Below are 16621 nucleotides of genomic sequence, written 5' to 3'. Positions count from 1 at the left end.
TGGAAAAAGAGCCATGGCATACATATCTGGCAGGAATGTCTCCCCGCCTGGAGAAAAACAGACACATGAAATGGGGAAAAACAACCCACACACCATGGTAGTCTGACTCTCACTGATTTAGGAGAGTATCTTTCAACAACAGCCACTTGCTCCTAGGGAACTGCTGGCAGCAGTTTGCCTGGGTCACACAGGGGTCTCTGAAGAGGAGTTTCCTTTCTTAGATCACAAGTATAGTATTTTATACCTTTTCACATCATGCTGCTCAAAAACACATGCTACTTCATTAGAATATGTGCATCCAAAACAAGTTACTGGATTTACAGCTGTGGAAGTCACCTTGGATTATTTCCCCCTACCTTCCTCCTTAGGGCAAGCAACTATATAGCTGTCTGTCAAAGTATCTCTGCCACAGGAGCCAAATGGAAAATTGCCAATCTATTACCAAAGTGAGAATCCACTAATACAGGTGGCAACTATTTTGTTACACACACCTTAGGAAAATTCATACCAGCAGGCTTTGTAGTAAAATCATAAACCACAACACAGAACAAGACTAATTGTTCCCAAAGCAAGGAATAAACCAGATTCTGTCAGTTCCTAGAATAGAGTTATAATGAGAATATACTCATTATCATGAGCAGTTTGTCAGATATCCATCCCAAGATAAGCCGTATACAAATGCACTTGAATTCTGCAGTAAGGTAACACTGTTCTCTCATATGCTGAGGAATACCTTGTAGAATAAACAAGATTTCCAAGACAGCATATAATTTCAGTGAGTCTCTCACCTGCTGATAGCATATAGTAATCTCAGCTGGGAGGTATCACTATTCTGTGGGGTTTTTTTTATTTTGGTGCTCATTTTAACATGCAACACTTCCTCTTTCCAATCTATCCCTTAGCTTATGAGAAGTGTTTCCTTTTCTGTTTCCTCCTTGGATGGCACTAAAATGAATTTAAACTTCAAACAATAAAAACTTTGATGAAAACACTGTCTTCTCCTCTAGCCAAGATGATATTCAGTTTCATGCATTATATGGTATTTTCAGTGAGACCATTTTTTTTTCTGTTGCTCGATATTAGAAAACTAATGTTAAAGAGTGTAAGACAGGACATAGTCAAGGCTTCCCCATCCATGATAATTTAAAAAAAAATTAAAATGGAAGGACATCTTGTGGACCAGTTATTCTAGAACTATGTGCTATACAGCTTTCCATATTTTTTCTGAAACAGCTGTATTGAACATTGGTGAAGACAAAACAGCAGTTCTGACAGCATACTGGTTCAATACATTATTCCTAGATTGATTAACTGTCAAGATTTATCTTTCATTTAGGAAAAAATAAGTCAGTCTTACTATGCTAGCCAAACCCTCATAAATGCTATATAAAAGTGATGTTTATATAGGTATACTGAAAATTCATAATGAAGACAAACGAACAGGAACAGAAAAAGCATATTACTAAACAGCTGAGAGGAATGAACACATGCTCCATGCTTATGACTTGCACTAGCAAAAAAAGATGACTAAAAAGTGAGATGTTTAGTCACAAGAATGCTTTATAATAAAAAGCAGAACTATGGCTTTAACCAAAAATTCATTCAAAGCATCCAAGTTATTTAATTCCCTTTCAAAGTTTGGGTTCTTAGGTTTAAGGCAGAGCTGAGGAAGGAGAAGAGATGAACAGGTTTGGACATGAGAAAGGGAACTTCAGTACTTTTTCCTCCTTCTTCCATACAGGATCTTCAGCTGCAGTGTTTTGCTACCTCCATTGTCTAATCATTTCAACCAGCCTGGCATTGGCTTCCGTCCTCTTAGATTTGAGACAGTTCACCCTGCTACTTGTTGCTAATCAATGTGTGAAGGGATCAGATACAGAACACAGACTGTCTGAAGGAGGCTGAAGCAGAAAGGAAATGCAGATTTAGATGACAAGGGATACCTGTGCCAAGGCTAGTGAGGCAACTAGCTGGGTTTTGTGTAAGCCACCTTGCTTTGCCTGCATATCAAACACGATATCACTTCCCTGCCCCCATAATGAATGCAGCTTTTCATGCCTGGACCATGCTTGGAGTCCACACCATTCAGAGGTTTCATCAGCTTGAGCTCCTTCGCAGCCCTGTTCTTTGCTGAATGGCATAGGCTGGCATTAAGAATAGGTTTCAGAAGTGACATCATATACAGAATGAAAATGCTAACCTTCAATTGTCTTTACAAGAATGTTACTTGAGAGAGGCATGACTTGTCTGTAAGAAACTGACTGCCAAATGAACCAGCTGAGTAACTCCTCCACACAAAGTTTTTGTGGCTAGATGTGCCAATCGGAAACCAATGAAAACAAAAGCTAATGAGTAGTTTAACACCCTAAGTGACTTCTACAACAACTATAAAAATTATGGTCCTTTCTGTAAATAAATACGATTCAATTGGTGTGCAGCATCTAAAGACGGAGATATGAAAAATGAAGCTATTAACTGAAAGAATGGTTCAAGGTTATTTTTTGTTCCAGTTTGTAAAAGTAAGCTTAATGTTAACACCCGCACTTTTAAATTAAGGTTCTCCCATTTCTACTCTCAACGTAGAAAGTTTTTTTAGCATTGTTGCCAAGAGACCAAGATGGGAACACTAGTAAATACTGTCAGTAAGCACGTACTACTTGAACTGACTTCACTGACTCAGAAGCATAGGAAAAGTAACGAAAGAACTGACAAGGAAGCATCCAGGTGAAAGAAGAGCCTTTGGATCCAATCCAAGCCTGAGTGTATATTATGCCACTACAAGCTTAAGTGGCCAGCCAGAGAACCCAACTACTCCAGTCTTTGCAGAGGCATGCTGACCTTACCTATACCCAGTCAATGCCAAAGGCTTATGCAAAGGGAAATAAATGTATACATTATGTTAATTTTAACCACAGTGCTTCAGACCTTCCAGCAGAATCTCTAATAGTTCTCTGGAAGGCCTATCTGCCTGGATCATAAAGACATTTTAATTTTAACTAGCAGCATCACATGCAACCAAAGCCTACAGTTGGCTCCCTGAAAATATTATTTCAGGAGTAAGCCACTCTGAATGGAAGCCCCCCTATCCCTTCAGGCTCACATGAACATTGCCTGAGAGGTTTTCCACTTGTCTTTGGTACAGAGACAAAGAAGTTAAGCTGGCTTGACACAGCTGCTACTGTTTAGAGAGTAACAGTTCAGATTCAGAGGTACTTACTGAACTACTTTTTGACAAGATGCAAAGATGGGATAACATCACATTTGCCAGAAAGGCAATAACATGAAGATAAAATCATGTTTGTTTTGACAACTCACAATTGTCTAAAACTTATCCTACTGAGTAGATCAGATTTGTTTGCATTTGTACGCAGTCTGTCATTGGGAAGAGCACCTCTCAAGAGTGGTCCCAAGGTTTGGGGTAGACAGCCCTCCAGCAGCATGCCAGCTATGCCGAGGAAATCAGCTCGAGACCCTCCAGGCTTGCTTCCCCTCGCACCAGCCTGCTTAGACTGCCCGCTAACTTCCATACTAACCATCTCACTGACAACCATACAGTGTAGCTCAGGTAAGGGAGCCATGCTTCAACAACAGAAAGCTCAAGGGCCATACATTAGTTATCTCTGCTCTAGTGAGAGGCTCAGAGTCCTTGAGAAAATAAGTGATGCTAGAAGAGAGCAATAGCTACCACGAAACAGTACGGTCAGTTAAAATACATGTTGTCTAGAATGGAGAAAGCAGACGACACCTTCGCTCTAAGAAAGGGTGTGCTGTTACCTTTTGGGACACTGTCAACAGCCACCATTTATAACCCCAATCTAATTCCTAATTCTAATCTTATCAATGCTTCCACGATATTGGGGGGAAAGGATTACACACACACACTTACAACTGTATTAAGTACAAGAGGGGAGGAAGTGAGAAGAGTATTACATCTTCCACCCCTTATCATTGTATTAAGTACAAGAGCAGCACTGGGAAGACTGGGACCTCAGTATTCCTGTAATTCTTTTGTATTTCATGCTCTTTAATTCCCTAAGGTTTTGTTGTTAGTTTGGTTGTTATTTCTTTCAGGGTAGAATCCACTCCAGACCACTGCCTGACACTTCCCGTTCTGAATTTTTTTTTTTTTTAAACAAACAGTCCCCCCTCTCTTCCCAAAATATTTGCCCATCCATTTAAAAGCCTTTAACAGAAGTTGACACAAAATGCATTATGTTGGGACAGCACTGCAACATTACAGCTGCATCTACAGTAACTAGAAGGGGGGAAGCTATATTTGCCATTTGTTCAGTCTAGTGGTCAGTCAATTCAATATGATTCAATAGAGAATTTAGATATCTGCACAATAGTTTCTATAACTTACAAGCACTTCAGTGGGAGAATCACAGTTTTCATTTTCCCCTACAAATAACCATTGTTCTCTGAAGGGAGATGGTTCTCAACAGCTTTGGCTGGCTTGCTTATCAGTCATCAATTCAAGAAAATCTGGTTTCCAATTTGCTCATCTAGCCACAGAAACTGTGTTTAGGACACACTCAGCCGCCTGATTTGGCAACCAGTTTCCTACAGAGAAGTCATGCCTTTCTCAAGTAACATCCTTGTATGGATCAAGTATTCTTGAAATTTGAGTGACTTTGTCTAGCAGCCTGCAGACCCCCTTCACGCTCCAACTTCAGTGTATTAAATCTCCAGTGCCTTTGGGCACACCATATATAGCAGTGGGGGCGGGGTGTGCTGCAGGGGGGTGAAATTTAACTCTTTAGCAGCATTGCTTTTAAAGGAAAAAGAAGGCTTGGAGGCATGGTGATTCTTTCCATTCTCGAACAAGTTTTTCCTCAAAGTAACAGACTCACTCTGCCTCACACGTACACGCACTTACTAGAACACTGTAGAACTATATAGTTGACTTCCAAACCACAGAAAGACACAGCAGTAGCAAGCCCCTAGAAGTTACCTGATCTTTATGTCTTCTACCCTCAATCACCTGACATGGCATTACTCAAGGTTACAGAAGATCAGGAATAGTAACCTTGTCAGGCAACGGGGACCAGTACCGACTAGTTCACCAGCGATTTGCAGACCACGCTACCAGCCCTCATATAGGAGAGCAGCATTCTCTAGTCCCTCGACACAGCACTAGGTTGGATTACAAAGCTCAAAGGCATCCATAATGCAGACAGCTTTCAAGCTTTGCTTGCACCTAAGATTTAAGGCTAGGGATTTTTATATTGTACACTTAACTGCCTGACAGTGTGAATGGCGTAAGAACGACTGAAGTGAAGGGGAGGGAAAAGGGGAGGATTTGAAGTTTGATAGCTGACATTTTCCCCTAAATAATAGTTTGCCTTTTGTTAACCAAGAGCAGCTGAACAAAAGGCTGTATAAAATTAGTCTCCTAGCATATGCCTGCCACTCTGGACAGCAAGTACCTAAACGTGCAAACAGAACCCACAAAACCCAAGACAACATGGGACAAGGGGAAGACAGAGCAACAAGCTCTAACATTACCATCCGAGAATCCTGTTGAAGTTTGATTTCTGGATCTCGGGTCCCTGCTAGCCTTTTTAGTCCAGCCAAACACAGCATTTGATAGTTCTGTACATTTACAATACCTTAACTAGGGAAAGGAAATATTTACAGTAGATGGTAGTTTATAACAATGTTGGCTATCCACAAAATGTATGTGATGGACATGCAATACAAGCAAACAACTAGAAAAGATAAGGTTCAGCAAACTTGACAAAATACCTTTAAATATTTTGGTTATGCATGGAGACCAACATTAAAGAGAAAATGATGCAACACAAGTTTAGCTATTACTGTTAGCTCACTAAAGGATCCTTCTCCCCGCAAAGCACTGAGATCCAAGGGCAGGCAGTCGCTATTTTGCCAGTCCTGGAAAGTCCTGGTACTGAGAGCAGCCTTGGTGATCTTAGTGAAGATCATACCGTGATAACCAACAGGAGTAAGACATAACTACTGAGGTAACACGATGAGGACAGCAGCCTTGGATTGGATTAATCTGTTCATTTCAGAAATGAGTTTAAGATATTTCACGTTTCTTTGTTCAGTACAGACCATTTCCACTATAGCATTGAAGACATACCTCACTGTCCCCAAAATTTTAAATATTCAACTCTGAAAAGTGACTTTCACCCATTGCTAGTGAGATAAGTTTAAAGATTTCCTCAAGTTGCCTACCTACTGCTGGAAGGCAAGCCATTTTCTCCAAGTCAGCACCAGTGCAGAGGCATAGCACAAAGTATGCAGAATCATAAACAGTAAGCTTTTCATTTAAAGTTTCTAGTTCAAGTCTTAGTCACTTCAAAAATATTTCACCTACATATGTAGGAAAACTGCTGACCAGACATAATCCTATCCAACAAGCTCACCATCTGAGGCTTTAGAAGTGCATGTTATACGCTCAAGTGAAATAACAGGACTGGAGCTCTTATTTCTTACAGCTGAACATGTAACTATGAATTAATTCTTGTGAGGAAGTGTCAGTATTGCACACATATCCAAGAGGCAGCACAGTAGGACAACACAGAACATATATTCATGAGCCTCATCTGTGAGTACAGAGTTTTACTCCTTTTCATATTAAACAGCTAAAGCATTCAAACCTGATCAGCATTTTTAGTTCCTAAATAAGATTACTAGCTACAGACTCCATAGCTGAAAATTTTGTTATTTTGTTGAGTGTTGATAAAGAGGAAGAAGGAAGTAGCTTGGAGTCAAAAGAACTTTAGGAAAGAAGTACTACTCCTTTATTAGCCACATACAATTTCTCTTCTCTAAGATGGGAGGGGGAAGAGGAAGAGATAAAATTGTCCAAAGCAATACTGCGTAGTAAAGAAGCTTTTGAACTCAAGTTAGAAAACAGTTAGCAGATAATATTGCTCCAACTCTAACATGTTTTTGTTCTGTTCCTGTGACTTTCAAAATTGATTTGGATGCACAAGCATAATTTGTTAGATAAGAGGACCAAACCCATCCCACCCACATAGCCCTCCAACAAGCACAGCCAGGGAAAGGAGAAAACAGCCCATGGAAGGAGCTGCAGTTGAGCCCATGATGAGAACAGCTAAAAACAAGGACATATGCCCAATATATTTTAGGATCAGGGACATCCATCCATTCATTACATTAACCAATACTTGCATTGCCAGGCAGTAGTCCCATTCCCATCCAATATTTCTACGCTTTAAGACTTAGAATGGTAGGGTAAAAGCATTACTAAAAATTACGTACTACGTAATTATGATCCAAGATTATATTTGTAACTGCTCTATCGAAAGTGGATTACAGCTAAAGACAATAAACCCATCCTGTGAAATCTTATCTGTGGTAGTAACATTAGTCTTGCATTCGGTGCATTGTTCATACAGCTTAAAATCTGTGCTCTCAACACATCATGATTCTTTGATGGAAAGATACCAACAACTTTGCAGGAAGGAAGGGAGTATGGAAACTAGGAAGAGACAGGGTCAAGACAGTATTGAAAGAGGAATGATACCTTCTTTACTTTAAAAGAGAGGAACTAGGTAGTTTTCCTCTAAGGAAGCATGGTCTAGCAAGCATGTTTACATGCTCTGAAGATTTAGCTGAAGGAGAGACTCCTACACGATGCAAGATTTCTTCACTAAATAGAAGCAAAATTCAATCAGACCCTCTCTCCAAGTTATGAGATACACTTCAAGATATCAGTTTTAGCAAAACTAAAGAAAAAAAGAAAATTAGTTCTCAACATACAGTACACTAGTTTCATGCCTATTTTCTGTACGCACATCTCCAGTCCCATTTTCTCAAGGAAGTTATAACCTCAGAAGTCTATGCTGCAGCCTGTAAGTTTCTACTGTATTGATACTGCTGTTTTTTTTAATAGATGTTCTCAAAGTAAAAAAAGTCCATTAAAGTTGCCTGAAGAGACAAGGCATTTCTGTTTCTTCCAATTTTTACTCACTGGAAACTATCTGAAATCATGGCCAGTAGTGTAATGATATCAGAGTATCACCAGGAAAAAAACCAAACAACTTTGCTCTATTTACCCTAAAATATTGAGAGTATTTGAACATCAGTCACACCAAAGCAGGGGAAAGGAGGTGAGCTTTTGATTCTATCCAGTATGGTTTTAACACTGTTTCAAGCCCAAAGTTTTAATTCAAAAGAGAAGCAGTTAAATAAAATACTTTTACATACAGAGAAGAGCCAGGAGCTAAAGGTATGCTGGGACAGCTAAAAGGAAAGTAAGGCAGAGTAATCTAAGAGGTGACCTGTTTAGCACCAGATTGCTGAACATTACTTGTAAGTAAAAACAAAAGTGTGAAATTAAAGATTATTAAAACTGTACATCATGCCAAAGATGTTAAGTCCACATTTTATAGACCATGTAAGAACAAGGTAACTCACTGCCCTGCTTTCTTCACCAGGAAAAAATTAAAAAGGAAAACACAAGGGTCAGTAACTGAATCCAACGTACCTACACGTGCATTTGCTATCAGAAAAGACACAGTAAGTACGATAAATGAAGGGTGCATCAGCATAAAGAAGTATATGCACAGTTTCTTACATATACTGGAAGTATGTATTTCTCTAGCTCATGTGCACATTCTCCTATAAAGCTGAAGCTATAGCAGCCACAACAGCTGCAACACAATAAAGTATTACATATTAAGACTGGTGCCTCCAGGATGCACTCCTAAAAGTTTTAATAATTTTCTTAGGGGGTAAAAAACCCTAACCATTAGAAAAAGGAACAGAAAGAGCGTGCATCACATTTGTATCACATACGGCAGTTTCATATAAATAGCCCTTGAGCAAGAGATACAGAAGTGGGGATGCAGGCATATTCCCTTTGTGTTAGCCAACTGTTTTGGCAAGACATGTGGGTGGACAGTGTTAAGAGCACCACGGAGTAAAGCTCAGTGTTTGGCAGTGATGCCAAGCCATTACACAAAAGGAACCATAACTAAACCTATCCTTCCTTCCTAGCCACACTATTCCTCCTTTTCCCTCATTGCAGTTCAGTTTAGGCCAGACTCCTCTGCAATTCAAATAAACTTATACCAATGCTAGAAGAAGGAGGAAGGGAAAAAAGTTTTCTACCATGTTAAGTGAGTTTAAATTGGCTCACAGAAGCATCTCCTGAGTGCACACAACCAAGGCTGGTGAGAACAGAGGAGGATGCAAGATCCCCTTCTTTGAGTAGCCATGAGATGTTAAGACACCTCACTCCCTATTGCAAAACCAGAGCTTTACCCTACATTAGAGCAGCTTAGGTATAAATTCAATCAGCAAATTTAGGCAAGGTACCAGATAAGTAGCTTTCAGTTCAGCTGACGATTATGTGTTTGAATGCCTTCCCCTATACATACACAAGCCTTCAGAAGTTGCATCTTTTACAGTCTGCAAGACAAAATAAGGAGAAGTATAATTTTTTTTTGTAGTCTAAAAAGACAATAAATTCAGGACTATATGCAACTCCAGAATTCAATATAGCAATCTAATTTTACCCAGTGTTGTCCACATGCACTGATAACCCCATGAGCCATTTCAACCCACTGATCTGGCAAGAAACTTCTGAGTTTGTGAATTAACCTGATCAATGAAGGATCTGACCAAAGCCAGAACTGATGCAAGCAAAAGGAAGGAACAGTGTGGCTAAGGGCAAGGGGACAAAGAACTTTAAAATCCTTTCTTGCGGGGGGGGGGGAAGCCGTGGTGCTACAGGGGTTTGCCTTTTATAGTCTGTGAACCACTTCTAAAATGGATTCTGTAAACTAATGTGAGAACTAGGGGGTCACAGACCATTAAGTTGACTGAATTTGGCAACTCCGCACTTTCCCTAGAAAGTGTTAGAAGTCTGCTATTGAAGCGTTTTGACCATCCACCACTGTTATCACCAAGTGATACTAAAGCACGTAGCAGCTGAGAGTTGGCATAAAGGAAACCCCACGTTATTTAACTTGAGTCTTGTGGCCTTTTCCACTTTCTGCAACAGCAAAGTCATTTGAATCCAGATAGTTTATCTATACAAGCCAAGCATCCTACAGCTCTTCCAACATTTTCTAAGCATCTGGTTTGGTTTGCAGCCTATTATTGAGAATTCTGTGAAAAGAAAAACAGAGGTGCTCTTTCACTCTGAGAGATGAGACAATCAAGCACGCTTTGACATATCAGTTAGCATATTTGATTTAATTATGGATAAGACTAAGGTAAAACGTTTTTCAAGTTTAAAGTCCTGTTCTAGTGGCTTTTATGAAAACATCTAGTTACTCCTGTAATGTTGATAATTCTATCCATACAACAAACATGGTCACACAGAAGAAAATTTTCAGGGTTGCAACACAAATATTGCTACATTTCCAGAATGCTTTGAAGCATCTGACAGATTAAGCATTTGCCTTGCTGTCCTGATAGCATTTTACATCAGACAGTGAGGTTCAAAGTGGTAAGCAACCATACTGGGTTTCAACAGCAGCTCTGTGACAAAGCAAGATTGGCTTTTGCTTTTTTTTTTGCAGGAATAGTTTACTTTCCTTTCATGCATTGTTGCAGTATTTGCAGGCACTCTCCACCCTGAAAGCAGTGCCCAGAGTTCCACTTTCTTTAATGTTTGCCACTACAGTAACAGTCAATATTCTCTGTTAAGTTTTCAGTGACTGCATGTACTCATAGCACACAACAGGTTACTGTTGTTTTACACAAGTCAACAGCTCAACTGAGAACAGAACCAGCTCAACTAGAAAGAGACTGCTCCAGACAACTGGGTACAGAGCCGAAATCTGCATTTCTCTGCACTGAAAGGATGAGCAACTACCTTGATCTTGTCTCGCAAATGCATATCTGTAGTCTTGTTTTGAGACTTGGAACACCCAGTAAGTAACCACCCACAGTGCTATTTCCCTCCTCACTTGAGGGAGCCTCAAAATGGGGGTGGGAGGAGGGAAAGTTATGGGGAACAGACAGTACTTTCCAGGAGGAGGGATAGAAATACTAGAGAGAAACAGAACCAAAAGGTAGGAACTGAGGATGTGACGTTGGAAGGACAGGAGTATCATGTTCTAGGTGAGGAGGTAGAAAGTAAGGGAGCCAGCTGCTTTGGCCAAAAAGCCTCAGGGACAGGGTTAGAGTCAAACGCCTTATAACTTAGCTCAAACAGGGTGAGGAGGACACGTCCTGGGGAAGGAGAACTCTGCATTCGAGAGAACTACTATTCTCTTAGATGAGATCTGCCTGTGCTCAAACTTACCTGCATGACATTAGTCTGAGGGAATACCCTGCTCTGTCACCAGCTTTTCCCCACCTACGTACTGAGCAGAACCAGAGTTTGTAACTAATATTAAGGTTTCAAGCTGCCATTCCAGCCTCGCATTTTAGGTTTGTTTTTACACTGTTAGACAGCCAAACAAAGTACTTAGTGCATCACTTAAGTACTCTCTTGGTAGGCTGCCTGTCTATTATTGTTCCTTTTATGAGGCTGTAAATAGCATTCTTAGAATTAAACAAGCAATAACCCTCACAGTTTTGCAGCCACCCTCTCTCAAAAAAATTGTACACCTCGCCCACGTTTTTAGCGAAAGTGAGAAAGATTTGGAGTATAAACTTTTCCCAACAGTCACAGTCTCTCCCAAACGCTTCTTGAGTGAATAATAAATACTTGCAAATACTGATCAGGCACACCCACATTAAGGAACCACCAAAACTCACTAATCAAGAACAGTAGTAGATCATTAATTTGCAGAATAAACGCCTTTCTCAACAGGAGCTGAAGGCTTGAAAATGCTCACTTGTTTTAAAACAATTTCTAGGTCTACAGGACACAAGGACACTCAAAACCAATCCTAAGAGACATGTACTCTTTTCAAAGCACACTGTTGAAAATAAAGTATTAGTTATGTAAAATAAATTAACAAGCTTTTTTAGAAGTTACTTCTAGAAAAGCTGTACAGCTTAAGCAAGGCTAGAATATCTTTCTTCCCTTTGCAATTTAAGCTTTTAAGTCTACAAAATACCTTGGAGCTACTCTTCACCAAGTGGTGGAGAATACATCTGCTTTAGAAGCTGGATATTCTATACTACGGCCAACAGCCCTCCATTGTTTCATTTTACACACTTCAGCAAGAAGCTTTATGATACTGAGAACACAAGAACTAGAAGCTTTTTAGCCCATACCACAAGTCCAAAGTTATACTCCAAAATGAAGGCAGAAACACTGCTTTTTTAGCGTATTAAGAACACCATGCTTCATTTCATTCTGGCATTCAGTATTATGTGTGTTCTTTAGGAAGCCCACTAGCAGGAAGATACTTAGATACCACAAAAAGCTGTAAGCAGCCCAATTGCCAGTAGTTTTTTTTTTTTTAAACCTCCTTGCCCCTCAAGCACACCCCACCACCCCCCCAAAATGTCATGTTAAGTCTTTTCTTTTTCCACAGAATTCATACTTTGTCCTTTTTTCCACGAAATTCATACTTTGTCCTCTGACACCAGCAACTTTAAGAAACAAGAAAAGCTCTTCCAGAGCTTTCTAGAAATGTCAGAGGTACAGTAGCATTAAAGGAGATAGGAGAAGCGTCCTTGCAAACCGAAGACAAAGGCATCACCACATTTCACTAGGTTAAATGCCTTAATGTATCAGTTAAGCAAGCATCCCACGGAAAACTCTTGTACTACCCTGTCCTCAGGCAGGCTTTTCCCCTGAAGCGGTTTGTTGTGTTGTCCGATTTCATACTGGGAGGAAACTACCTCCAACATTGAAATTACTGGAAAATTCCAGCAAAGTCCCCCGCGTTGACCCCCAGAGCAGAAAGTGGGGGGGACAGCAGACCGCCATTTTCCAGTTTCAGATGAAAATCAAGTTTCAAACTATCACAGCAAGAAACTATGTCCCAATGAAACTTAAGACACTTTCAGTACATTCTGAAGAAGCCGCAGCCTCTTTTAGATCTGTGAAACAATACTTAGGATCATCAGAAACAAAGCTTGCGAGCAAAGCATTTTAAATGAAAGACCACGTAAAGCAAGTTCCTATTTTTATATCCATAAAGTTCTCGTTTGCACCACAGAAGCAGCTAAAGTGTTAACCAAGAGCAGGAGATGTAGCTGCTATAGGCAACATCTTTCCTAGTTTTCTGACTACCTTCAATTAAAAAAAAATTAGTCCTTTCCTCGTTACAGTTATCTTCCTTCCGTATTTATTCGTTTCCTCTGTCTTCGATAGGTTACACGCCGAACGCAGTACAAAGCAGATCCCATCAAGTAATTTAACTTTGCATTAGAAACATTAGGGGCCGGGGGGGGCTCCAGACTTTTTTTTTCCTCGCTTGCATCGCCACGGTCTCGCTATCCCTCGACAAGCGCCCTCAGACAGGCAGCGCCGCAGCAGCCCGATGCCCCCGCCGCACGCCGCGTTAGCGGCTTCCCGAGGCACCGACGGCCGCCTCCCGGGACAGCGGCTCCCGCACCTCGCAGCGGGCCCCCCCCCGGCTCACCTCCACCTCCTCCCGGGCGGCGGCGCGGAGCGGCGCCCGGGGCCGCCGCCGCCTCGCCGCACGCCCTCCCGCGGCCCGTTAGCAGCTCCCGACCCCGCACCGGCCGCTGGAGGGGCGCGGCGGCCCCGCTCCCACCCCCGAGCCCCGCGGGGCGGCAAGACCCGAGCGCCTCCGCGGGCGGAGGAAGCGCGGCCGCCGGTCCCCGCCGCCGCCCGCCCCCCAGGGCCGGCCGGCCCGCCCGCCGCGAGGGTGCGAGGCGGGCGGGGGCCCTCTGGCGCCGGCGAAGGGCGGGAACGCGGCCGCCCCCTCCCGCGTCGCGCCGCGCCGCGCACTCGCTCACCTCGTCGTCGTGGTGCTGGCAGTAGCTGGCCCGGTCGGGGAAGACGGAGAGGATGTTGTAGGGCGAGGCGGGGTAGGGCGGGCTGAGGGCGAGCGGCGCGGCGGGGCCGGCGGCGGCGGCGGGGCCGGGGGCGGCGGCGAAGCGCTCGATGAAGTGGTCCTTGGTGAGGCGGACGCGCTGGTGCGCCCGCACGCAGTTGTCGCACAGGTGCTCCTGGCAGTCGAGGCAGCGGGAGCTGGCGGCGTTGCCCTCGTCGCAGGAGCTGCAGCGGGGCTCACCCTGCCGGCTGTGGGGCCGCCGCAGCAGGAGCGCCGCCGAGCCGCCGCCGCCGCCCGAGGAGGAGGAGGAGGACGTCGAGGAGGGCGCGGCCGAGGCGGCGGCGGCGGGCGAGGAGCCGGCGGCGCGGTGCGGCGGCGGCGGGCGGCCGTGGTGGCGGTTGTTGCCGCCGCCGCCCCCTCCCGCGCCGGAGCCGGCGGCGGGGCCGGCCCCGGCGGCGCGGCCGTTCTTCTGCTCGTCGGCGGCGGCGGCCACGACGACGACGTCCAGCAGGTTGCTGAGGAGGAAGTTGGAGGAGGGCAGCGCGTCCATGCCCGAGGGCTCCGAGATCACCACCTTCTGGTCGCAGATGGGGCAGCGCAGCTTGAGCGCGTCCCCCGCGCCGGGGTGCCGCTGCGCCTCCAGGCACTGGCGGCAGAAGGCGTGCAGGCAGGGCAGGACGTGGAGCCGCCGCGGCGGGCCCCCGCAGGAGGAGCCGCCGCCGCCGCCGCCGGAGGAGCTGGAGGTCTGCGAGGAGGACGAGGAGGTGGAGGAGTTGGAGGAGAGGGGAGCCGGCGAGCCGCACATCTCCTTGCACAGCGGGCAGATCTGGAAGTCGGACTCGGGAAACGAAGCCATTTGCGATGGGCCTGACTCCCCGGTGGGAGGTAAAAATGTATCTCCCCTCCCTCACAACAAAAAAAAGTGTGGGCGGAAAAAGCGGAGGAGACGGGGGGCGTTTGGAGAGGCGTGGGGAGAAGGTAGTTCTGCAAGCGGCTTACGAGCAAGCTGGCATCGATCAGTAGTTTTGCCAAGTGGGATCGATTGGCCGGTTTTGCAAATACGGTGTCATCGATCCGGCGGTCTGCAGGGAGCTGGATCTTCGCCTCGTACCTCGCTGCTGCCGGGCTTGCTGCTGCGGGAAGGGGGGGGGGAGGGGGGGGCGTATTTTTGGTATCAAGGTGTAGCTGTCCCGTTCTCTCTCAGCAAATGGATCCTCTCTTCCCTCACATGTACTTAACCCCCGATCCCCCGTTGCATTAGACAAATTGTATCGATTCCCAGATCGGTCAATACCTCACACAGTCTTCTCATTTCCCCCTTGGGTCAGCAGTTTGACAACGTGGTTTGGTTACTTGTCTTCTTCCTAAACAGAAAGTGCATGGGCGCCAACCGCCCGATCCCCACCGCATCCAGCGGGGACCGGACCTCTGTCCGCCGGGGCTCGGCTCCGGTTCCCACGGCCGCAAGACGGGGTCGGGGCGCCGGGGCGGCAGTGCAAGTCCCTCTTGGCCGGGCGGGGAGGACGCGGGTGGGGGGCAGCAGGGGCTTAACTCAAGTTTCGCTCTTTCTTCTTGGGGCGTTGGGTTTTTTCCTCTTTTCCTTTAAACCTGTGCTTGTCGGGGGGGAAGGGGAAATTTCGTTTCAGTTCCCCCCGCCACTTTTGCAATCCAGAGCAGCTCTAGGAGAGAGAGAGGCACTGAAACGCAGTGGCCAGGCAGACTTCTCCGGCTCCAGTCCTCCCCCGCCGACGCCTGCTCCACCACCGCATGACTGGGGGGTGGGGATGGAGGGCGGCGTTGGTGCCCACCCCACCGGCAGAGACTCACGCTGGCGGGACAGAGAGGAGGAGGAGGAGGTGGGAAGGGAGGAAGAAAAGGGCTCCGGGGACGGCGGGGAAGAGCACTCCCTTCTCAGAGTCCTGGCTCCCGCCGGACGCCTTCCTTTAAGCGGGGCTCCCCCGCGGAGGGCAGCGCCGAGCCCGCAGCGGCCCCGCCACACGCGGTGCCCGGCGGCTCGGGTGGCTCTCCCGGCCGGCGGCGGGCCGGTCAGCGCTGCGGGCTCGGCGCGGCTCGCACACGCTGCGGCGGCCGCGGCCGGGCAGAGGAGCAGCGGCAGGTCCCCGCCGGCCGCCCTGAATTATTCATGGGGGGTGTATTATATTCGCTCGCACAAATTGGAGCCGCTGTGCAATGCTATCCGAGAGCGCTACGCTCGCCCCCTCCTCCTCCTCTCCGGTTCTCGCTCGCTCTGAGCCCCTGCAGCGCCTAGGATCACATTTCCTTTGTCATCTCGCCTCTTCGCGTGGTGTTTTATTGAGAAAACAAAAATAATATAAAACCCGAAGCGGGGGAGGGAGGAGGGGAAAAAAGCCGCAAAAGCCAAAACGCCCGCCTCCCCCGCGATCTGCCGAGCCGGAGCCCACCGGCCCCGGGGGGTGAATTAGCAGGAATTACTCACTGATGCGGCAGCACCGTCCCGGGCGGCGTGGGATCCAGGGAGAGCCATCGCGCCGGGCGCCTTCCCCCTGCCTGGCGGGGTGCGGAGGGGCAGAGCCGGGCGGCCCGGCCCTCGGGGGGGGGGGGAAGCTCAGGGCGCGGGGCAGCGCATGGCCCGCCTCGGCGTGGCCCGCAGGGCTGGCGGGGGCGCTGGCTCCGGCCCCGCTGCGGCCGCCGGCTCTGGGGCGGCGCGGCGTGCGGGAGCCTTTTAAGCTCCGACGGCGCGGGCTGACTTCCGCCCGGCTGCGGGG

General features: G+C 46.2%; 1 protein-coding gene across 2 annotated transcripts in view; it reads right to left on the bottom strand.

Moving 5' to 3' along the window:
• Positions 1 to 16411, bottom strand: part of TRIM71 (tripartite motif containing 71) — a 63607-nt gene extending 47196 nt beyond the window's left edge. The window contains exons 1-3 of one of the 2 annotated variants that reach the window (XM_072853913.1): positions 16333 to 16411; positions 15169 to 15238; positions 13837 to 15007 (exon numbers count right to left, since the gene is read on the bottom strand). In XM_072853913.1, the coding sequence (XP_072710014.1) occupies positions 13837 to 14730 (894 nt within the window). In that variant the 5' untranslated portion in view covers positions 14731 to 15007; positions 15169 to 15238; positions 16333 to 16411. Of the gene's footprint in view, positions 1 to 13836; positions 15554 to 16332 lie in introns of both variants that reach the window. The other variant, XM_072853912.1, reaches the window with a different exon arrangement.
• Between the last annotated feature and the right edge of the window lie 210 nt (positions 16412 to 16621).

This window comes from Ciconia boyciana, chromosome 2, assembly GCF_034638445.1.
Source record: "Ciconia boyciana chromosome 2, ASM3463844v1, whole genome shotgun sequence".
Classification (NCBI taxonomy): Eukaryota; Metazoa; Chordata; class Aves; order Ciconiiformes; family Ciconiidae; genus Ciconia; species Ciconia boyciana.
The sequence above is the reverse complement of the archived record's forward strand: the minus strand, read 5'-3'. Positions and strand labels throughout refer to the sequence as shown.